Below are 25,385 nucleotides of genomic sequence, written 5' to 3'. Positions count from 1 at the left end.
CCATTTCTTGTCTTCGACTGTACATGTTCATTTTTTTTAATTGCACGCTTCCTTCTGACGACCACGTAGTGTCCGTTTTTACTTTTTCTTGACGCGCCAGTTTGCGCACTCTTCCTATTTGCATAATATGCTCATAAGGCAGCTATCTTACAGCTGCTGCTGATATTTTCCCATGCGCTCATATGTGCTCTGTTAGATGAATACATTGAGAGTTAAACTAGAAGGATTCTAAAGTCGACAAGATACACCCGAAGGAGGTCGGAGGTTACATTGGCCAAAGTGTTATTAAAAAAAAAAATCAAGATGAGAACAGTAGTTTGAAGTATACAAATGAAACGTTTTAACCATTTTTGTTGTCTAAAAAGACAGTTCTTAAAAATATAAGAATAGATGAGAATGATTGGGTTAGTAAAAGTATAGTTACTGTGACAGAGGAAGTTCAAGGACATAATGGAAGAAAGTGAAAAGGATGGATTTAAAAGAATTTAGAAAGAAAGAAATTAATGGTAAACGGCTGTTACAAATCAAATTTACTAATGAGCTACATCCATCTTATCTCAAAGTAACGATCTAATTTTTCTCAGCGGCTATAAAAAATAAGCTGATAGGTCATTCGGGGGCGGTTGAAAAATCTGATAACGTGTCTCACATTACTGCATTTTATATCGTGGTAGGTTGATTCAAAGAGATTGTTTGGTGTTGCTCGGGAACGTGGTGTATCGATTCAACGATATTGTTTCGTGGCATGTCGTTTCGGTCGACGGTGTATACAGGGTGAACCCCCCCCCCCCAAAAAAAAACAGAGGACATTCAATTGTTTTTCTGAGCATTTTACAGTTAACGGAGTAAAAAAAAAAAGGCCAAAGACCCTAGAGTTTGGATGTGATGTTTTGAATATAATAAACTAGTTATGACCAAAGTTTCATTTCATTCGGCCAAAACACTAAGAAACGGGGCCTAATTAGAGCTGGGGCCCGTTCTTTTTGGGTCACCCTGTATTTTTTTAAATTTTTTTTGGCCGCTCTCTCTTCCTTCAAAAAGCGACAGCTAGATAGCAAATTTTTAATGAATAATAATAATAATAATAATAATAATAATAATAGTGTTGGCTTATGTCACACCACATCAAATACTCGAGAAGGGTCAAGGAGGATGGAAGGATCGAGGAGAGAAAGCTTAGCCAAACCTTCACTGGATAAGTGCGAAGAGGTATGACTGAGAAGATCAATGAATAACAATGATGAAAACGGCTGAAATCTTAAGGAAACGCTTGAATGCGAAGAGTAATACATGTGAGCTACACACGCGAGCCGGACATATAGAAACTATTACAGATGTAAAACACAAAAAACACCACATGGAATCGAGAAACTAAATCTGTAAGATTGTAAGTTACCCTCTCCCTACTCCCCCCCCAAATAGTGTCACCATAAACTGGTACTACACCAAATAATTGAGGAGAGTTGAGGAGGATGGAAAGACCGAGCAGAGAAAACATTAACCAGACCTTCACTGGATGAGTGCGAAGAGGAGTGGGAACTTGGGGAAGCTTCTTGCCATCCAAATTTCCAGTGACGACCAATGATTGCTACAAACGAGAAATCAATAGTATACGGTTGTTGTGATAACATAAACTAATCTGCAAAGTTTATCAAAAGAGGTGGCAAATACTGGAAATCTGGGGAAGTGTTGTTGTCATTCAAACTCCAAGGAACACCACGGGTTGTTCTGAAAGATAAATCTTTGATGATGGCCAAAAAAATGGTGGATGATGCCACAGGAAAGAGTTGTAAAGAGAAGACTGATGAAGGAGAGAAATAACGCAACTTCCACTGGAATAATGCAGAGAGAACTGGCGTCTGTCTTGTCACTCAAACCCCAAGAAATATCAATAGCTGATGGTAAGCGGCTGTTAAGGTAATGTGAAGTCACCTTGCGCCTGTTATTGAGAAAATGGAGAACACTGGAAATCTGGAGAGACTTGTCACTCAGACTCCAGGGAACACCATAGGTTATTGCCAGTGAGTGATCGCTGGTGATGGCCTGTGTGAGAACTAGACTTGACCTTTGGTAGAATTCATGCAGCTCCTCCCTTAGCACACACAACATTCCGAATGAACACAGACCATGCATGATGGTCTGCAGTGGCCAAAATACTTATGGGCAGTCAGTCAGCGAACAACATACATCTGTGGACCGGAAATAGGTTGGACGTTGACTTTGATGATGTATAATGACATCTTCAGCCTCGTAGGTGTCTTTGTTAATCTTGGAGGGATTCTGGAGCTATTGCTTCTCCTGTGTTGTGAGACAAAGTGCGACCAAACCAACATAGTCTGCTCATTAAAAGCGCCTAGTTAAGGGAGATGATTCTGTATCATATTCAGATTTGTACAGGATGGAACGATAAAATTGTCACCATAGAAAAGACAACATGATTCCATTTCCGTTTGATGAAAACTGGTTTTCTTTTTTTTGTTGTTGTTGCAGACTATTTACTAGTCGGTCAGTTGTGTACAAATCCCAAGAGTGATAGGAGCCTTCTCTCATGTCTGAAAGTGAAACAATGTTCAACAAGCAAGATTCGAGATGCACCGCTGTACAACTCATGCTCTCTACTGATCCAAAGTTATGACAACAGGACCATTGCCGGCACCCTCAAAATGCATTGCTGGATTGCCACGAATTACAGGGACGTTCACAAGGTGATGAAAACAAAGTTTCTGGCCACGGTTTTGGTCTTTGGTGTGGTTTCAAGTGAGGGCCACATCTTGCCACCTCACATCTTTGAAGTCGGCTTGAAAGTCAATACCAAAGTGTACCTGGATGTGCTGAAGAGTGTGGTGATCCCCTAGTGCAAACAGACCCTGTCTGTGGCAGCAGAACTCTGTGCCTCCCACAATTGCTAAGATTCCTAGGCTTGGCTTCAGAAGGAGTGCTATGACTTTGTACCCTTCTCTCACGGGCCCTTCTCCTCCCCCAGCTTGAACCCGTTGGACTACTTCATTTGGTCATACATCAAGAACATCACCAACATGACCTCTCACAACACCAAAGCCAGCCTGATTGCCACCATTTGCCAAGTATTTGCAGAGCTCCCACTGGTATTTGTGAAAAAGCCTGGTCCCAGTTCTGAACCTATATCAAGGCGATGATTGAGGCTGAAGGCGGCTACATTGAATATATATCAGCTCTACTATATAATAAAGTCACCCGAATTGATTTTTTTCAATAAAAGTTTTAAAATAAAGCTGTAGTTTTGTTTTCTTTATGGAGACAACTTTATTGTTCCACCCTATATATAGGAAACAAAATGGTACCAGCAGACCTGCAGAAATATGAGAACTCCTGAGTGAACAATAATAGCAATAGTAGTGGTACAACATAATCATCTTAGAGACACCGGTTTCCGTTAAATCACTGCAATTAAGCAACATTGACACTGGCCAGTACTAAAATGAGTGACCATTTAAAATGTTCAGATGTTGTATGTGCGCTCTGTTTATTTCCGCATTGTTTCCAGTCGTTCTTGACTTCTCCTTGCCACTGGACTCAAGCAGTATCGATTCAGGAGAGGTGTGGTTGAAAATTGTACAACCTTTGCCTCACAATTACACACACAGCAGGGGGTATCCATTGTCTTTTGAGATTGAATGGAGGCGGCATTTTAGTAGTGGTAGTTGTAATAGTCGTGTTAGTAGTAATAGTATTAGTAGTAGTGATAGTAGTGGTATTAGTGGTAGTAGGAGTAGGAGTAACAGTAATTGCATTTATCATTATTTGTTACAAATAATATTTCCGAACTGTTCGCATCCTACTTATCTCCCAACAAGAATCCTGCAGTTTTGGCCTGGAATTTCCATCTTTTATTCAATTCCATTAAGATTTTCAAAGAAATAATTTTATCTTAAATAACTAACAAAGAAAATTCTCTTTTCTCTAAAAAAAAAAAAAAAAAAATATAATAAATAAATAAAAATTTCTAACAGAAATAAATGATCCAAATTTATTGGAAAAGCTTTGGAATTTATTTTTTGCTTGATTCTTTCCAGTGGTGATCACTGTGTAAAAAAAAAAAAAAAAAAAAAAAATCAATAAAGATTTGAAAAAAAAAATCTAAGATCTAATTCATGATAATCGTTTTATTTTCATAACTTTTTTTTTTACATTTAAGTGTTTCTTTTTTAAATTTATTTGATTGGCTTGATTGTTTTTTTTTTATGGCATATCAACCCTTTTTGGGTTATTTAGTGCAGAATTCGGTTATTTTGGTAAAATCATTTATTCTTTACGTTCTTTATATTTTGAAATATTTATTCATGGTGTTTGGTTTGGTTGTTTTGTTTTATGGCATATCAACCCTGTTTAGGTTATTTAGCACAGAATTCGATCATTTTGGTAAAAGCTTTTATACTTCAAGTTCTTTATATCTTCAAATATTTATTCACGGTGTTTGGTTTTGTAAAAAACAAAAAAAACAACAATAATATCAATGTTTGGGGAATTTTAGGTCAGACAGCCAGCATCTTCAGACAGCCTGATCTAATAGCACCAGATTGTCTGTGAACATGAGAACAGGTTGAGTAAAGGATTTCTAAAGCTTTCATACTGAATTTGAGGTAATCTGGACATGGACTGTTTGAGGGAGCACAGAGGGGAGATGGTGCTAATGTGATTGCAAGAGTTAGGAGCAAAGGAATAAGTCTAGCATAATTACGCTATTACTAACTAGCAGAGAGTTGCCACTGTTGACAAAGCGAAAAGTTTATTTTTTATTTATTTTTTTATTTTTCTTCCTTTGAAGATTGTAATGCTGGGTATGGGGCAGCCAAACCAGCTGCGAATATTGCCCCGCTTTTTTATTGAAACCAACCGAGAGCTCTTTTTGGTATCCTCGCTGTTCCCTTAAGTGCAATTGTCTTTATCAGGTATGTGTATGCATGTGATGCTTTATGAAAATGAAAGCTGACCAGTGAGGGTTGAGGACATATGTTGCATGGAGAGAAATGTTATAAGAATAATATGATGGATATATAACGTATGTCTTAAAGAAAGATAGATCTGATGATATCAGGGTAGTATAGGGAGATATGTGCAGAACAGGAAACTTTGTTGGTATGGTCATATTGAACAAATAGATGGGAGTTCCGTGGTTTTTGTTTGCCCCTTACACACAAAAGAATAACGTACATACATCTCACTTTTCTGTCTGCTGGAAAATATATTTTTTATTTCTTCATTGGATCTAATACTACCAGATCAGGCTGTCTAAAGATATTGGCTTCCTGACCTAAAATGCATCAAACATTGATGCTATTCTTTTTGACTTTCCATGTTTTAGTACTTAATTATGTTATGCAAAGCTCAAAATAAAAATAATAATCTATCTATATATTTATAGAAGTGAGAGTGTGTGTATGTGTGTGTGTGTGTGTGTGTGTGTGTGTGAGGACACTTCTCAACCAACATACTCAACAAATCTTTGATCTACAGACTTGAAATTTGGTATATAGAGTATTCAGACGCATGGAAAACGTTTTAATCGGTTTTCATCCGAAAAAAAGGGTCGCTAAGGGGTCAAAATTGAAAAATTGATATATGGGGGTTATTGAATTTTTATCTGTTTGTCAACTGTTTCACGACTGTGCATGCACGGTCATAAAACATGACAGCTTCCTTATGTTAAGAATAAGTAGGTTTTAAAAACCACATTGTAAAGAACGTGTCAGGCTGGTATAATGGTTATCATACTTGACTGACTGTCTTTAGAGTTTGGTTTTGATTTCAGTTCTGGCTGGTTAATTTTAATGCATCTAAAACCAAGCTTCTATCTATACATCATCAACGCTCTGCTGCCCAGCTGCCATCAATCGAAATGAATGGCTCTCATCTTTGGGATGCTTCATGTTTTGACAAGCTTCTTGACTTGATCTTTACTCCCGATCTGAAAGGGAACACGTATATCAAATCAATTGCCAAAGTCGCTGGAAAGATGGTGGGATCCTTCTACTGCTCCAGTAGATATCTCACTCCTGATGCAATTCTCTATCTATATAAAAGCCAGATTCGGCCAACGATGGAGTATTATTGCCATATCTGGGCAGGAACTGCTAGAAGCAGCTTATTCTGCTTTGACAGAGTTCAAAATAGATTTTGTAGCTTAGTGGGGGATGCCCTTTTCTCTTCTCTGTAACCTCTTTCCCACAGAAGAGACGTAGCTTTATCGTTATTTTCATGGCAGGTGCTCATCTGAGCTTCGATCTCTGGTTCCCCTCGTCAGACTTTCACGAAAAACACTCATCTTGCCAGAACCACTATCAACAATTACCCACACTCTTTATCCGTGCCTACACCTAAACATAGATTCCATGAACAGGGCTTCTTTCTTAGAACTGCTCGCCTGTGGAACTCTATTCCGTTTGCCTGCTTTCCAGCTGACTACAATCTGATTTGTCTTCAAGTCCAACGTGAACAAGTTCTTATTGAACCGTCCCCCTAAGTAATTCAATTTACAAAATTCCCACTAATGTTTATTACGCTAAAACCACAACGACTAATATATACCAATTAATTCTTATCCTCGAGTGGCCTCTGGGCCTTGATAAGTGGTGACCCCCATGTAAAAAAAAAAAAGGAATCATTAGATTTTTATCTGTTTGTCAACTGTTTCACGAATGTGCATGCATGAATGGTTCGCATTACAGATTCGTTATGTTAAGAATAAGTACATTTGAAAACATTTTTTTAAAGATCATGTCAAGCTGGCCTAATGGTTATTGTATTTGCCTCAGTGTCTTTAGGCTTTGGTTTCGATCTCAGTATTTTTTTATTCATGAGAAATGAACCGTTTAGAAGAAACATAATACTCGCATGCACATGTCTCAGCTTCTGTATGAATTGAAATATAATATTTATGCATATTTTACGACCGGGCAACGGCAGGCGGCATGCTAGTTTCCTCTATAAAACAAGTAAACCAAATATCACAAAAAATATGGTAAAATATAAAGAGCTTGAAGCATAAAAAGTATTGCCAAAATGATCAGATCCTGCATTAACCAACTAAAAGTTGATTTGCCATATAACGAAACCAATCAAATCTTTATTGAGTTTCTAACCACATTTTTTTTCTTTCACAAATGTTTTTTTTAATTTTTTTTTCTGTTTAGTTCTTTGATTTTTGTGTTGGTTGTTAATGTAGATAAGAAAAAAATGGGTAGCACTTTAACTGAGATGGTCATGCTTAGCTTACTGAAATAGAGTCTTATCTTGCGACTTTTACAAAAGAGCATACCTCTGCGGCTATTAGTGACAGGCTTAGTGACAAGTCGCTTTGTTCTGCTAGCAGGTACCAATCAACGACTCATTGATAAAACCATAGCGTGACTCACCCAGGAGGTAAGAAAACTGAATGTGTTGACATCACAATCGCACAAGTGTTGGTTCCAGAGTCGTTCGTGATCTCCATTGTTGTTGTTCTTCTTTGCTTGTTTTTGATAAGATCGATGTCTCCCCCACCCTCCAAACAAAAGGCGAGAATACCCGGATGTGTCGCACAGGTGTTGGTTCTGGAGTCGTTCGTGATCTCCAAACTTCTTTGCTGCTGTGTTTTTGAAGACTGTGGTCATATTGTGATATTATTGTTGTTCCCCTCCCACAGGAAGAAAATGGAAACACACACACACACACACACACACACACACACACACACACACACACACACACACACACACACAAGTTCAAGTGTACTGAACTAGAACAATCTACCAAAAAGTATAACAAAAAAGGCGAAAATAAGTTTATCAAGAACAAAACAAAGCTGAGGTGGGATTGTTAGTTAATGATTAGGGCAAAGAAGGTCAACGTGTTAAGAGTTGGTTTACTTTTAAAAGTGGCAATAAGCTTTTCAATAATTTACGATGGTTAAGAACAGTTGGGGAGCAGTCTTGGGTTTGTGACGGTTGAAAACAGTTAGAGTTTGACACACTAGAATGCAGATCGTGGCTTGGACTAAATTGAGAGGCCTTAACAGATTGAGATAAGCTTGTGAGGATTAATGAGAGTTGGCTGCGAACCGGATGTTGACACATCCATGGTCAGTGACTAAATAAAACACATCTTGTGCGCACCAGCTCGACGTCGGGCTTCCAGTTAGAAGAAAGAAAAATGATAGAGAGAGAAAAAAAAAAATGATTGCGAACCAAGGGGAAGCTTTGGCACCTTTTAAAAAAAACAAACGTCGACTTCCATCGCCACGGGGGGGGGGGGGGGGAGAGCCCCCAGAAAAAAAAAAGCCGAAGATTGGACGAACCCCAGAGCCATATATTAACAACTTGTTCAGAAAACAAAAGATAACGAGTTTGTACGATATGAACGTTCAAAGACGTCTTCTCTCTCACTCTGATCACAGTTATCTCCACTTGAAGCCACGCTGCTCAAGAAAATACTCTCAGCGGTAAACCTTTCTTACCTCATTATTACTTTCTTCACTGTGACACTATATTAACATTTAGCAACCTACACCCAATGGTGTAGGTCAATTAAATAAATACCTATATTGTTATTTATAGAAGGGTTTTCTTTGCCTTTCATTTGATGATCCTTTTGTAACAAAATATTATAGGAGTTGATCTTGTAATACATGCAAAGGCCGAACCTCTACAAGCTAACATCAACTGATGAACACGGCCTTGACAGAATGTAAATGTGGGCCTTAACGTGTAAACACACACATACACACACATAGAATGCAATTGATATTTGCAGAATGTTTTGCTTTGTTCTATTTTTATATACTTGTGAGTCGATGCACGTCTTTGATAGTCGTCAATGCGTGGGAGATAAAAACAGACCCAGAACGAAAAGACGAAAAAGAATTAAACTATGGAAACAATAGTGAGTCAGCAGTGATATTGTGAGCAGAGGACCACGTGGTATCATAATACAGCAATTGCCCACTTTTTTATGCAGTTCTTTGCATTATTGCTCTATCCTGTAAAATCTTTCAAGCTGTATCATTTGGGCAGTCAAGCGCAGACAACATGTTTTTTACGGTCCATCCATGCTGCTGTCACTCAAGCAAGCCATGTCTGTGTTTGTACCACAATTGTTTAGGAATAGCGACATGTAGTTGTAAAAAGTCTTGTTATTTTCTAACCTGCAGATATACACACGGTGCAATCTCCACGATTTTTCTAACAACCATGCATTGTTTCTGTTATATTCCTAAATACTTAGGAAATAAAGACAAACGTGAGTTACACCGAGTGGTATGTGTAATGGGGTTTATTTATAATACAGAAACGTAAGGCTGCTCGCCTAAGGTAAATAGAAGTACATAGTAACAAGTATGGGGAAGAAAGTCTGATAATCAACACGTAAGACTATCCGTCTTACTGCGACTGCTTGTCTGCCGCTGTCTGCCAAACAGTCCAATATATATATACAGTTTGTAACCGGTGTATAGCCAGTTATGTTCCTTCACAACACCTCCCCCTGAAGCTGAAATCTTCCTGATTTTAGCTTAAATACCTCTTCCTTTTAGGGTCAGGGCTTAATCTCCTGGTAACTTTTCTCTTTCTTGCGCTTTTCCTTCTGGTCAGCGTTACCCGGGGTAAAGGTTTCTGTCCAGCCCGTATGGTCGGTTCAGGCGAAATATTCATTGTTTGCGGTACACACGCTGGTTTTGGTATATCAAAAATATCGCACAATGTTTCCATTGGTGTCTCTTCCACATTTGGAGACAGTCTGGGACGTATTTGATTTCTGTGTCTTTTGCAGACAAAACTTAATCCTTGGATGGTATAGACCATGCTCCCAATCCTTTTTTTGATAATACCTTCAACCCACTGATTTCGTCCATTTTGAAAATTTTTGAAATATACATTTTCACCTGGGGAGAAGCACTTGGTATTAAGGTTTTCTTTTTTGAAAACTTTCTTTTTCTCTGGTAGCAGCCTATCGAAGACAGATCTTATCTTTCTTGCAAACATTAGCTCAGCCGGGGAAGAATTGACATTATTATTAGGATTTGGTGTCACCCTGTAAATTGCTAAAAATGTTTGAATACATTGTTCGTCTGTGTCCGTAGTAAGATTTTTCTTAAGTGCCCTTTTAAACGTATCTACAAATTTTTCGGCCAACCCATTCGATCGTGGATGGTACACAGGTGTTGTCATATGTAGAATATTTAGTGAGTCACAGAATTCTTTGAATTCATGAGCAGTAAATGCTGTTCCATTATCGCTCACTAAGGTTTTTGGCACTCCAAAACGGCTAAAAATTTCATTAAGCGCACTCACAGTGTTTTTTGCTGTTGGATGTCTAAACTTAAATATTTCTGGCCATTTTGAAAAAGAATCTACAATAATCAAGTAAAAATAACCATTTATAGGTCCCGCATAATCAATATGCAGACGTGACCAGGGTAGGTCCGTCTTTGGCCATGGCGTCGTTTTTACTGGAGGATCTCGAGCTGCTAATTGACATCCTCTGCATGTCTTGACACATTTTTCAACTTCCTTGTCCATACCAGGCCAGTACACATATCCTCTCATAAGGGATTTCATTCTCGAAATGCCCGGATGACCTGTATGAAATTCCTTCAGAATTTTCCTCTGTAACGTTAGTGGAATTACGATCCTCTCACCATACATGAGCACATCTTCACAGATGGAAAAAAGCGTTGTTTGATCTACCTTTTTATTTTTTTTTATCCATCCCAATTGATTTTTCATTTTCTTAATGAAAATGTCATTTACTGCCTCTTTTTTTATTTTTTCGAAAGTTACCGGAAGTTCACGTATCATATTACACATTGAACTTGTACATTCACTTTCGTCTTTAAGCGCAGCAATTACCGTTTCTTCGAAACTTTCGCTTCTTTTAGGGATCAACCGTGATAATGCATCTGCGTGTCCTAACTTTTTTGAGGATACATGTTCCATCTTAAACTGATAGTTTAAGAGGGTTACAGCCCATCGCTGTAATCGATTCGCAGTATGTGTGGGAATGCCTTTCTTTGATCCAAATATGGTAAGTAGGGGTTTATGGTCGGTTTGCAAAATAAAAGATCGTCCATGGAGAAATCGATTGTACTTTGTAATTCCAAATATTATCGACAGCGCCTCTTTTTCAATTTGGCTGTAATTTTTCTCCGCTGCAACCAACGTTCTTGAAGCATGGGCGATAGCTTTTGTCCTACCATCCTCATACTTGTGAAGTAATACAGCGCCAACACCGTAATCACTGGCGTCCGTTGCTAGTATTAGTTCCTTTTCTGGATTGAAATGTGCCAATGCTAAGTCTGACAGTAGACATCTTTTGATATTTTGGAAAGCAGATTCACATTCCTTATTCCAGTTCCATTTAACACCCTTTTTCAGTAACTCGTTAAGAGGAGCTCTTAAATTCTGTATGTTAGGGATGTAAATTGCATAGTATTGAACTAATCCCAAAAACGATTTTAATTTTGTCACTGAATCTGGAGCAGGCATCTTTTCAATTGCTTCAGTCCTTTGTGGATCCGGTCTTCGACCCTCTTTGTCGATTATTTGACCTAGATATTTAATTTTTTTCATAAAAAAATCGCATTTTTCTGGGCTCAATTTAAAACCAAATTCCTGTATTCTTTTGAATACTTCTTTTACATGCTTCTTATGATCTTGCAAATTTTCACTTTTAATTAGGATATCGTCAAGGTAGGCCATTGAAAATTCCAACCCTGCCAGCATCGTGTCCATAATTTGCTGGAAAATAGCAGGAGCAACCTTTAATCCAAAAGGAAGCCTCTTTAGCTTAAAAATGCCCTTATGAGTATTTATGCCTAAGTATTTGGAGCATTCATCGCTGATCTTAATTTGCAAGTAAGCATCTGAGAGGTCTATCTTAGAAAAAATTTTTCCTCCGTTAAGCTTAGAGAACAGATCTTCTGCGGACGGAAGGGGATAATTATGGTCCAATAGACAGTCATTTAAACCCGTTGAAAAATCTCCACAGACCCTTATTCTGTTATTTTTTTTCTTTACATACACGGTTGGACTTGCCCAATCTGTGTGGTTAACTTTTTCAATGACTTCCAGTTGTTGAAGTCTATCCAACTCTTTTTCGATTGCGTCCATCGCTGAAAAAGGCACATTCCTTTTAGGTTTGAATACTGGAGTGGCATTTTTCTTTAATTCAAATTTTGCCTCTGTCTTAATACAGAGTCCTAGTCCTTCGGCAAAAACATTGGGAAATTCAGTTTTCAAATCCTTCAGGAAGTCTTCCCTTTGGTTTGCTTTTTCTGCAGTTAAAACGTTACAAAACGAATTTATGGGTTTCTCCCATAAATTAAACAGGACAATCCAATCTACCCCAAACAGGCATGTATTCTTTCCTGGTACGACGTACACTTTGGATTTATGAGTCTGGTTAGCGAATGTCACTTTGCATTTTAATTCTCCCTTGAACTCTAATCTTTTGCCGCACACACTTCTCGCCGTCTTTCTGGTTTTCGTTAATTCAGGTCGACCTATCCTTTTCCATATATCTTCATTTATAATACTAATATCTGCACCGCTATCCAGAAGCAATGTAACCAGATGTCCATTTATCCGAACATCAACATATTTCCGTCTTTCGCAGCTTTTTTCTTTATTCATGCGAAGCGTATTTACATTATCGGTCCCTTGTCTTTTCTTCTGGGCACAGTATGTTCCCTTGTGACCTCTGAGACCACATTCATAACATATTTTGTTCCTAAACCAGCAGGTCTTATTGTTGTGTCTTAAACTACCACAACATTTACACTTTAGCTTTGGGTCTTTGTATCCTTTAAGGATCCTGTGTTCTTGGAACCTGGACTTTCTTGTGGTCCCTTGCCTTTTTACTTGCTGCACCTTAAAAATATTTTTCTCTTCAATGCGAGTGTTGTCTTTCTTTATGTTAATCAGACGTTGACACTCTTCAGTGACTTTTTGCAATGTTATGTTAGGATCCGCCTCCATAATTGTTAGGATCCGTGAACGTATGTCTTTGTCCCTTGGTGCTGTGAGACCTTGTACAAAGATTAAACATTTAAATTGGTCTGCGGAAATTTCATTCAATTTAAATGATTCGCATAAACAGTTCACAGTGCAAGCATATTCTAGATAGTCTTCAGCTTCTGCCTTCTGAATGTTCAAACATTTGTATCTAGAGTGAAATAGGCTATCCCTTTTATCAAATATTTTCGACAAGGTACTAATTGTTTCCTCGAACGAAACCTCCTCCGTTTTTTTTGGTAGAATTAGATTTGCATACTTGGTGTTTTCATCAGTACCCAGTTTTTGTAGTAGCAGGGTAACTTTTTCCTCATCGGTCCAGTCTAAACATCTTTTCGTAAAAATTGTTTCGTATCTTCTGTAGTATGCAGGGAAAGTAACACCAGTATCCGGGGAGTAACGAAATTCCGTTAGTGAATTTGAAATACCCTCGGCAGAAAAATTAGTCTTCTTCCCGGTCGACGTTAGAATTAGCTTTTCTAAATTCTTTTGCTGTGTCGACATTTGTCGTTGTAGTATGTTTGTTTGTTCTTGTTGTGCCTCTAAAGTTTTTTGTGTTCTTTCTTGTTGTTGTTGCAGCTGTTGCTGTAGCTGTTGTTGTTGAATTTGTTGTTGTTGTTGTTGTTGCGCTAAAAATTGTTGAGTCATTTTTGTCTGTTCCTGGATGCTAAGGGCTAGAGCCTTAGTTAACTCTGCTAATTGTTCCATGTTAGCTTCTAGTACAAAAATGTCTTTTCGAATTCTACACAATAATTCCAAAGAAAAATCGTAAATTTACGTATATCGTAAATTAGTAGCAATATGCAGACACAACACGTTTCAACAAAGTTCATCCATAGTAATTCAACAGGCTTTGTAAAATAATTCTTTTTTTTTTTTTTTTTTTTTTTTTTTTTTTCAACAACGTAAGTTCATACACAAAATATTTCTTACTTCCCACGACAAATAGTTCCAATTATTTATATAAAGGCAATAACAAACAATTAATTTTCCAAAAAAAAAAATATATGGCTGCCGTTCCCACGTGGCATAAAATGGTACAATAGTCGTTGTATTTATATTTTTTCTTTCGAAACTCGTAATCCTTTAGTGTAGTTTCGAATTCAACTTGCGACCATTTTTTTTTTTTTTTTTTTTTTTACTTGTCAAAATAAATATAAATTCCACTTTACCTTGAACATGTTTCTATAATTTCTTGTGAGTTCTTTACGAAGAAAAATCCGTACTTTTCGCTACTTTAGGTAGGAAAAATTTTTAAATTCATTGACGCACGTGGTCAAAAATCCTTGTGTAATTTGTTTTTTTTCGTAAAACAAAAAATCCTTGCATTGTACACAGTCCTTGGTACGGTAATTTATCTCTGTTAAGAGAAAGAACATCCTTTCGTCGCCATTGTTATATTCCTAAATACTTAGGAAATAAAGACAAACGTGAGTTACACCGAGTGGTATGTGTAATGGGGTTTATTTATAATACAGAAACGTAAGGCTGCTCGCCTAAGGTAAATAGAAGTACATAGTAACAAGTATGGGGAAGAAAGTCTGATAATCAACACGTAAGACTATCCGTCTTACTGCGACTGCTTGTCTGCCGCTGTCTGCCAAACAGTCCAATATATATATACAGTTTGTAACCGGTGTATAGCCAGTTATGTTCCTTCACAACAGTTTCTTACAATCTACATATGCCAAACACGCTGTTTGGAGAAAATTGGTATTGCTTCCACTATATTGCCTCTAAAACTGAGAAGCCACGCGTGCGACCCATTTTGCTGCAAGCTTTAAATCATTCAGCTATTTCAATGTACATTGGAATTTCTTGTTCCTTAATCTTGGAATTTTGTTGGACGTTTATGTTGGTTTTTACTGTAGCTGATTTGCCCTAACCCAATTTGGACTCCAAATTTTTACCCTACTTAAAATTTTTTTTTTTTTTTTTTGGATATCAGCAGATGCTAGCTGATTGATGCTAGTATGGAACTTTCCATCCTGGCTATGTGTTGTGGTTCTGTAAGGATGCAGATAAAAGACACAACTCGGTAATTAGTGGAAACCAGATAAATTGAATAGAATAACAAATTGAATAGAACAACAAATACAACAAATAAAGAGTACAGTTACATGCCAGTCCAACTTGCCAAGTGTGCATAACGATGAGAGATATTCTTCCGGTATTTATATTAGGTGAAAGACTTTATTATTATCCATAAGGTAGATACACTACAACACTATGAAATTCTTGTCTCATCTCATTGCCCAGTATTCTTCATTGCCACTAAAAATGATGCATGTCAGACATTATTCTACTCTTGGAGTTCACAAACCTAAATTTTGTTGTGAGCAAACCATCTCATTCAACAGAACATCATATTGAGACCACCGGTGCTCCTGTGGTTTCGTATCTTCCCTGCCAAGAAATTAAAAGCAGCAAACATTCTACAGGTTTAGGCTTTTCATTTATCATTTAATTATATTTTATTATGCTTATTTTAGTCGGGTGCAAGGCAAAAATAGAGAATCTGAATTAAGAATAAGTGTATTGTGTTGATCTTCACAATAAAGAAGACCTTCCTTTGAAACCTTCATTCATTCATTTATTTAATTGTCAAAGAATAAACAAACAAGCGATTGCTATTTAAAGGGGGAAAAGTCACTGAGAATTTAGGGGCTATGTACAAAGAGAAACTATACATGAGGGAAAAACATGGAGGTCCGACCAGTGTTTTTCCAAGGCCACGTTGAAGTACTGTCATGTGGACTAGTTTATGACCTCTTTGGATAGCTGGTTCCATGGAAATGCCACTCAAAGCGATTACGCTGCTTGGCATCAAAGCCTTCGGAACTGTTAAAAATAGAATTTTTTTCACATGCCCATGAAGCCCACAATTCAGGGCAGGGGTGAAGAATAGGTCCTGGTCAAGGTCATACCGTCCATGAAAGATGTTGTAGGCGAGGATGGGGTCGCCTCAAAGTCTCCTGTGCTCAATGATTTAGAGTCCTTTAACATTACTTATAGGATAGACCTCTGAGACCAGCCACCATTATCGTCGCCAGATGCTGAACCCAGGTATCGTTACTTCAGTTTGAGCATTGGCCTTTGATAAGCAGTCGAATCGTGAAGCCCCCTCATAAACTGATAAAACTGATTATACATATATTTAATAAGGGTGTTAGCAATGTGGAAAGCCGAAATGGTAGGAAGGAAGTTGAACAAAATTAAATAATGGAAGACACTGTGATATTTTTCTTCAAAAGCTTCATTTATTTTTCAGTAAATCTTTCACTGCTAAGAAAATCTGTGATGGTGGAAAATATTTTGTAATGTTGAGGGAAAACTCTCCTAAAAAAATCATCATTCTTTCCATTTAAAAAAATTATTTTTTTTACATTTTCACCCCAAACAAACAAAGCACGTTTCCACTTTGATGTAGAGGGCTACTATCAGGAACCTAAGTTGCAGGGGTACTATGTAGGGAGTTTAGTAGCAAGATGTCTGTTCACATTACACTTGAACTTCTGCATGTCAGTACAGTTGGGGAAGCAGGAAACTGGAAGAGAATTCCAAAGTTCTGCAGTTCTGGGGAAGAAGCTATTAGAGTAGAAGGCTTTCTTACATCTAAGGATCTCAACTGTGTAGGGGTGGGACTTCGCTGCCTGTCAGGTTCGTCGGGAGTATTTTCGTCGAGGGGGTATAAGAGCTTGTAGTTCGTCAGAGCATCCAACATTGAAATACTTGTAAAACAGGTAGAGGGATGCAACATTTCGTTGATAGGACAGGGGCTGAAGCTTAGATAACAGTTCGGGACCTATTAGGTTGGCGACTCTCTTTTGGACCCTGTCCAGGAGTGAGAGACTAGTAACAGATGCACCAGCCCAAATGTGACAGCAGTACTCCATACATGGGCGGATGGTGGCTTTGTAGAGTCACAGGATACTTTCGGGCATAAGTAACTTTCTAGCACGGTATAGAGCCCATCTTCTTTGCAGCAGCCTTGGCAATGATCTCGATGTATCTATTCCAACTCATGTTTCCTGTGAACGTTAAGCCAAGGAGCTTGAAGAAGCGTTTATAGGTGGCTATTTTTTAAAAGGATATTAGGTTCACAGAAAATTGAATCCAAATTTGCTATCAGATATTATTTTTTTGGGGGAGAAGGATATAAATGAAATAAACTGCCAATTTTTAAAACAATCAAATTTCGAATTATTGCAGGACGGATTTGAAAGTTCTTTTCTCTTCTGCAAATGATGGTCTGATCTTGGTGTGGGGAGCAAGTGGCGGAATCACAGATAAAATTCATGTAAGTAAAAAAAAAATTATTACATTCAATATCGTTACAATCGATTTGCTTGGCCAGAAGGTAGAATTCTTTAATAAATAGCTATACTGAATATGATCAGAGCCATTAACTGTAGGTATTATTAAAGGAAAGCAATTAAAGGAGTGTCAGAAAATGCCAACAATTTTAATATTTTAATTCAAATTTTTTTTATTAATCTGTTCACAATTTCAAGTATATATATATATATATATATATATATATATATATATATATATATATATATATATAACTACTTCATTTATTCACATAAATTTAATATATGAAAGTATAGATTTATGCGTAAACTTTAAGTATTTACTTCAAAAGTGCTCAATACGTAGGTAGAGCTAGTTAGTAATTTATAAAATATATATGGCGATTAAGCTACACTGAATATTCTGCGTTTCATCCAACTATAGAATTCGTCAGGCTTATGCGCGAATTCTGTGGTTGCTTCTTGTTTTTATATATGTTGAGGATTTATATATATATATATATACTTGAAAATGTGAACAGATTAATAAAAAAAAACATTCATTTCGAACGCCCCCCCCTGCCTTATTAAAGAATTTACTGTTGATTTTATAGGCCGGGCTCTACTACTTGTGCGGTGATAAAACTTCTCAAATGCACTTGTGATATTAAATTTGGTCAAAATCGGACTATTCCTGTTTTAATCGGATTTTTTTGATTATCGATTTTCGAAGGCATTCTGATACAAAACCTATCTAAGAGCACTCCCAGACACATTAAGTACATTTGTGTAAAATTAAAAGAAATTCGGCCCAGCTGTTTTGGAGTCAATAGGAGACTATAAGCCAATACATATATGTATATTTAGTTACCAATATATATATATATATATATATATATATATATATATATATATATATATATATATATATATATATATATGTACCGATGTTAAAAGCTACTTTGTTAATGTCGGGGTGTATTTTTTATTTATTAATATTGCTTCAAGCAATTTTAATCTTTGCGTGCAATTATTTCGATAATTAATTTTGGTGTTAGTGATTAATATATTTTTTGTTTCGGTTTGTTTTATATTGTGAGTGATAATATGGCGTTGAATGGCACTGGTTTTTGATAGATGATTCTGACAACTGGAGAGGGTTGTCGTTGTATGGCCAATATATGTACTATATGAATTCGTAGTTTGATTAGGAAAACATTCTTCGAATGGACAGGAGAATTCATAAATTACATTTGTTTGGTTCAGTGTGGAATTATTGGTATTATTGTTTTTAGTTATTAAATTGGAAATTTTAAATTTCGTATAAAACATTATTAGCTTAATTTTTTTATTTTGTCCAATAGGTTTAGTATATCGTTTATTAGGCTAGTTATTATTTTTTCGTCAAGTTCATAGTTAGAATTTTTGTAATAAAACTGAAATAAAATTAATTACATAATAAATCTCACCTGTCTGTTTATATGTATGTATGTATGTATGTATGTATGTATGTATGTATGTATGTCTTCCTAAAACTTTTGACAAAGGCGACGGATTTTCACGGGATTGGTACTGTTTTGAAGCTCGACCCTTCAGACGAAAAATATCGAAAAATTAGTTAAAAATATTAATTCCTTCATCCTAAACTGGGCACTTTTCTACAAGGAGGGGGTCGCTTTTTTTCGCCGATATTTTCGATTGACTAGCCTTAATTTAAACCTTTTTTTTTTGCTCATCACAAAACTGCAAACACCCGGGCAACGCTGGGCACCTAGGCTAGTTTCATATAAAAAGGCAATAGAAAAAAAACCTCTTTAACAACAACAAAATTGCTCCGGACAGCAATCGAGGATCAAAAGTGCTCGAGGTAAATGTAATACACAACTTACCAACTGAAACGGGAAAAATGCTCGGCTGATCGAGAAAATCAACAGAAAAATAAAGAGAGAAAACTCTGTCGTATTTAATCAAACATGCCTTGATATATATATATATATATATATATATATATATATATATATATATAGTAATTTATAAAATATATATGGCGATTAAGCTACACTGAATATTCAGCGTTTCATCCACTCTAGGATTCCTCAGGCTTATGCACGAATTCTGTGGTTGTTTATCGTTTTTATATGGTCCTCTTCTATTGAGGATTTAGTTAGCCAATCAGCTTTCTAGTATCCACCGCGCCCCTTCCTATCAGCCAATGGGCATGCATTGTATCGGACAAAGGATCTGTTTTAAAACTAGGTTAGTAGTTATACAGTTATATATATATATATATATATATATATATATATATATATATATATATATATATATATACTAACAAAAGTACCCGTCGTTGACTGGGTTAAAAAAAAACAGCCTACAGAAAATGGACTCTGATTTATGAAAGTATGATAGGTTATGAAAAGGAAGGGTTGTAAAAAGATAGCTTCGAATTTGGGGGTATCAAAACCAAAGCAAAATATGATGTAAGTAAAAATAAAATAGATAAACCCCATATTTTATTATACCATACCTGTTCACACTGAAACACTTATCACAATATTCTCTGGATCTATATTAAAAAACTTTGTTAAACTTTGTGACATATTTCCATTCTATGGAGGTCAGGTGCGAATGAACACCCCATAATTTTATTATACCATATTTCTTCAAACTGAAACATAATTATCAAAGTATACTTACGCAGATAGGTATGAAAAGTCTTTATAAAAGTTTGTGTCTATTTCAATTCTATGGAGGCCAGGCGCGAACGCAGACATTTTTTAAAAAGTTTTAAATTTGTCATTTTCATACTTTGTGGACCAGGCGCGTACGCAGACCCCACAATTTTAATAAATCATCATTATGCCAAATCGAACATACCCATTCCTCTATCTCGATACATTTTCTATCATTATATTTGATCAGTTTTCTATAATAGTCAACCATATAGGAGCCTATTCGTGACCAGATACACACACAGACGTTCAGCTTTATATATATATATATTTCACTTATAATAGCTTTATATATTGCTTTTTAGTTCAATGTATTTATATATTGCTTTTTAGTTCAATGTATTTGAACTTATTTAATCATTCATATATATATATATATATGCATGATTAAATAAGTTCAAATACATTGAACTAAAAAGCAATATATAAAGCTATTATAAGTGAAATCATATAAACATTAGAAAAACCCTATGCAAATTGATCAACGCTTCAACAAAGTCACCGTTTATCAAAGCTCAGAGGTCACTTAATGATAAAGGTTAATGAGTGTCAGGTGGCTAGTGAGACAACTCTATGATGAGTGGTAATGGTGGAACTTGGATATGGTCTAATTATTTAAGAGGACAGCTAAACAAGAATTTATTTATATTAGACTTGAAAACGACCATGTTATAATCAGCTGGGAAGCAGCCCCACAGTATTGTGTTCTACAGATGGGCAGTTGTAAGGAAGAAATTTTGCTCTTGGAATTTTCATTTAGTTTTAGCCACAGAACTGACTCATTAAATTATCACCCCATTAGCCCCCTCCCTCTCTTTGCCAAAATATTTGAGTCCATAATTAATCAAGCTCTATTCCACCAACCTACAGTTGCTAAACTTTTGTCTGACCAACAATATGGATTTAGGCAAGCCCGTTCTACTGTAGATATCCTAACTGTAATAGTAGAACTTGGATATTGTTTAATTATTTAAGAGGACAGCTAAACGAGAACTTATTTATAGTAGACTTGAAAACGATCATTTTATAGTCAGCTGGGAAGCAGCCCCACGAGAACGATGAAGCACTAAAACAAAACTCGCCGTTGAAACTCTTTTTTAAAACTGACACCATCACGAGTAACAAACAACACAAGAAATAGCTGATCTCACTAACAAAGAGTGTTGCATAAACAAAATTTACATCCACCTATGGAAAACATTACTGCAGGAATGTTACCTTACAGACTACAACATGGTAAAATACCAGTCCAATGTTGAGCAAATACTTGCCATATCGTCCTCAAAATTAATCATAGTTCTCAATCGTTACATAATCTTGTTCAATCATTTAATTAAAATCTCAATAACCCTTATCCTTGAGTGGCTTTAAGCCTTGGCGAGTTATGAACTATTAGTATAAAAATGCCTATGACACTTCAGTTGATCCCCAGAGAATGAATAATTTTTCCTAGATTTTAGATATTATTCATCCAGGGCAATACTAGTAAAAAATATACCAACTTTGTGGTTCTTTCTTTCATAGTGTTTGATATTTAGCTATTTCAGCAAATACATATACACACACAGAGTTTGAATGCCTACTAAAGGTCTCTCTATACAGGGGTTTGTCAGGACAATCTGGCACGAGGATACTTTTTCCTACAAGTAAACCCTGATTAAATATGCAAAATCACATAATATTCGTGGCCCAAATAAGATCTATTTGGAATGGCTAACCCACACTGGCTTTTACGAGGAATTTTTCATCTTCTCCAGGTGATGTTACTTCAAGTAACAGCACGAAGCTCGATATTCCACCAGACTAGATGAATTCTTGTCCTGTAATTCAGTAAGAACAAGAGAGCACAATAAAGATTTGCTATAACATATTTAAATAGGCAGTAAGTGAGAAGAAAATTGTTTTCAACTTCTTTATTAACTCAGTATTTGAGAAATAAAGGAGAACTTTAATGGAATATTTAAATAGCTATATATTTCAGATAAAGATCAAGTGTTAATCCCAGAGAGGGGGCTCTTTGATTTCTGAGAACTTTGACTGAAGTAAAATGAAACAAACAGACAATTGTCTGTTAGAGATGACGTTTTGTGTTTGTTATCCATGCAAATAAATATGGCTGAACCAAACAGTGTTTACGGTTGTAAATCAGGAAAAACTTAGTACAAAGAATCCAGTTCACAACAATTAAAAACCGTAAGATGTCCCTAAAACTGATAAATACAAAACCATATTTGCTTCCTTGCAGAGTAATATGATGTCTATCTGACTCTCATTTTGAGAACATATGACACATGTTAGGGAAAGTGGAATTTAAAAAATACCTTAGAGGAAGAACACTCTGGCTCAGCAAAATATCCATGGACAGCCTAATTGGCATGCTACGGTAGGGGCACCTGAAGCGATTAGCAATATGCTAACTTTCTTTTGAAAGGTGTGAAGGTAAAGCCTGAGATAAAGTGGACCTCCTAGAACTGTACAAAACCATACACCTCAGCTAACAGAGAACAACCTATCTCAAAAAGGTCTAAACTTTGAGATGGAAAAAAACAAAAAACAAAAAACAAAATGCTAAGACTATAAAGAGCAGCCAAGGGCTCACTCGTATCGAGACTCCTGATAAAAATGAAAAATAGAAATAAGAATAAAAGAGATTGTTTATTGTCAGATTTAATTGGTCTCGTCCGAAGTAATTTGAAACAGTTTAAAGTTTCTACTTGACGTACGTTTGTTTTATTCTTTATCTTTATGTGTTTTCGAATGCTTTTCTGATGAATGCGAAGATTTACATTTCAGTGTAATTCGTGTCGTTCGTTCGTGATACGTTTCTGTGAGATGTTTTATATATGAACAGGACATTATCAAGTTGCTCATGAAATAAACTGTCGAAGTTCCAAAAATCATTAAAAACTTTAGTGGGTTTCATGTTTCATGTTTTACACAAAAAAACATTATCAAAATATATATCGTTTTTTTTTTATATTCTGAGACAGAAAGAGGACTAACTTACCTAATGAAATTGCCTCCAAATGCTATAAGCCCACCAAATTTTATTAACCTACGGCCACCAAGGTCATCAAATTCTATAAGTCCATGGTTCAATAAATTCTTTTGTTAGTCAAGGGGGGGTATCAAATTTGATTAGCCCAAGGGCCTCTATATTCTATTAACCAGGAGGACCCAAAATTCTTACTCCAGAGGCTCTCAAATTCTGTTAGCCTAGAGCTCTCCCAAATTCTATTAGCCCAGGATCCCCAAATTCTATTAGCCTCAGCACTCTCAAATTCTATTTATCCAGGACACTGAAATTCGATATCCTGAAATTCTATTACTCAAGAACCTCTAAATTTTAATAGCTCAGGGACTTCAAAATTCTGTATCTCCAGACCCCTAAATTTTATTAACCCTGGGTCCATAAATTCTATCAAGCTAGCCACCCCCAAAGTCTAGTAGCTTAGGCCCCACCCTAAATTCTGTTAGCCTGCGATCATCAAAATCTACTTGCTAAAGCTCCCCAAAATTCTATTAGCAGGACCCTCAAATTCTATCAGCCTAGAATCCCCAAAATTATCTATTATCCCAGGTATCTCAAATTTTATTAACTATAGGACTTAAATTTTATTAGCTCAGGACCCCCCCCCCCACCCAAAAAAAATTATATCAATGGGCCCTCAAACTGAAATACTTCACTGTTCTTTATAAAAAGGGTATTGAAATGATCAGATTCTGCTCCACAAATAAAGCATTAAAGTTTCAAATTTAAATCTAAGAATATAAGTTCATTTTGGTTGATATTTCAATATGAAACTAGCAGGCACTCTTGGCGTTGTCCGAAAATGAATAAAGATATCTGTGTGCAACTTTAAACTTTATCTTTGTTTTTATTCTTCTTTACGTTTTATAATTTTCAATTTAAAAGACAAAATGGTAGCTGAGGATTTCACAGGATGGTTGGGTCGGTTTTATTGCCTTATCTTGTCATAGCAACTTTTGATCAGCCCATTTCTGTTCTCATGCAAGTTAGTGTTTTCCACTGGAGCCAGTCGTTTTTGAAACAGGAAGGAGAACTGTAGTCTGGTTTCTTCTAAAATGTTGTTAGTGGTTCGATATGGTCAAGGATGCTTCTCTTTGATTTCAGTTGTTGAACCATTGGCTTACGTCCACAAAAGAGATAACATTCATCGCTAATAACTTTTGTGATCTCTACATAAAGCAGAGTACAGCAGATAACTACTCAATACCGTCCATGCCAGACAGTTAAGTTTTTGAGGGCAGACAGCTTGTAAAAAAACTTGATGTTAGGAAAAATCGCCAGAAAAAAAGAGCAGAGGAAGGCAACAAAGTTCACTGACAGTCTCAACAGGGTCATTGGAAACACGACTGTAGATCTCACCAGAAAGACCGTATGCAGAGAGGACTGAAGAGCCATGATCATCGATGTCTCCAATGAAGAAGAAGAAGAAGATCTCTACTCTACGGCTAGCAACTTCACGTCTCACATCCGAAAATTTCAAAGGAATCAAGATAAAAGCATACACATTGGAATCCATGTCAAGCAATACTTACTATTACCTGTAAAGTCTATTAAACATTTTGAAGCAAGACAAAAAACGAGTAATGTCAATAAGCTACAGTAATGCAACAGACTGCATAAGAAAGTGGAAAATTGTATGAAGGGAGCTACACCTATCCCTATATCTGTAACCTTATTCCCTTCTCTTTTTTTTTTACATGGGGGTCACCACTTATCAAGGCCTAGGAGCCACTCGGGGATAAGGGTTATTGTGCGCACACTAATTAGTGGGATAATATCGTAGTAATAGTTAGTATTGGGGATTTGATAAAGTGTCATTACTTAAGGGGGCGGTTCATCAGGAATTTGTTTGTGTTAGACTTGAAGACATCCAAGTTGAATTCAGGGAGGAAACAGGCAAGCGACAGAGAGTTCCACAGCCGTGCAGTTCTAAGAAAGAAGCTTTGTTCATGGAATCTACGTTTTGATTTAGGCACGGATAAAGAGTGGGGAAAATTATTGACAGTGGTTTCTTCTAATGAGGTGCATTAAGCTTCGAAATGGTTAGGTATAAAGAGCATCTATAACCTCTCTTCTCACTGATATTCTTTTCTTTACTGAACTAACGAATAAATTCATATGCACCTATATTTTAGTTTATTTTGTTTTATTTTAGTTTATTTTGTCTATAAGTTTTTTATGTTAGGTTGATGCAAAAGTTCTTACAGAAGTTTTAATTTTGATTTCAAATAACGTATTTTCAAATTTGTTTTCATTATAATACCTTTACTTTATATACCATTTTAAAGAGCGTTTTTAGCTC

General features: G+C 36.2%; 1 protein-coding gene across 1 annotated transcript in view; it reads left to right on the top strand.

Annotated features, from left to right (window-relative positions):
* Positions 1-25,385, top strand: part of LOC145276563 (uncharacterized) — a 162,855-nt gene that overhangs the window by 16,819 nt on the left and 120,651 nt on the right. The window contains exon 3 of the mRNA XM_080127758.1: positions 17,235-17,322. Within this exon, the coding sequence (XP_079983884.1) occupies positions 17,235-17,322 (88 nt within the window). The remainder of the gene's footprint in view (positions 1-17,234; positions 17,323-25,385) is intronic.

Source organism: Euprymna scolopes, chromosome 5, assembly GCF_053919585.1.
Source record: "Euprymna scolopes isolate OS-2025 chromosome 5, ASM5391958v1, whole genome shotgun sequence".
Classification (NCBI taxonomy): Eukaryota; Metazoa; Mollusca; class Cephalopoda; order Sepiida; family Sepiolidae; genus Euprymna; species Euprymna scolopes.
The sequence above is the reverse complement of the archived record's forward strand: the minus strand, read 5'-3'. Positions and strand labels throughout refer to the sequence as shown.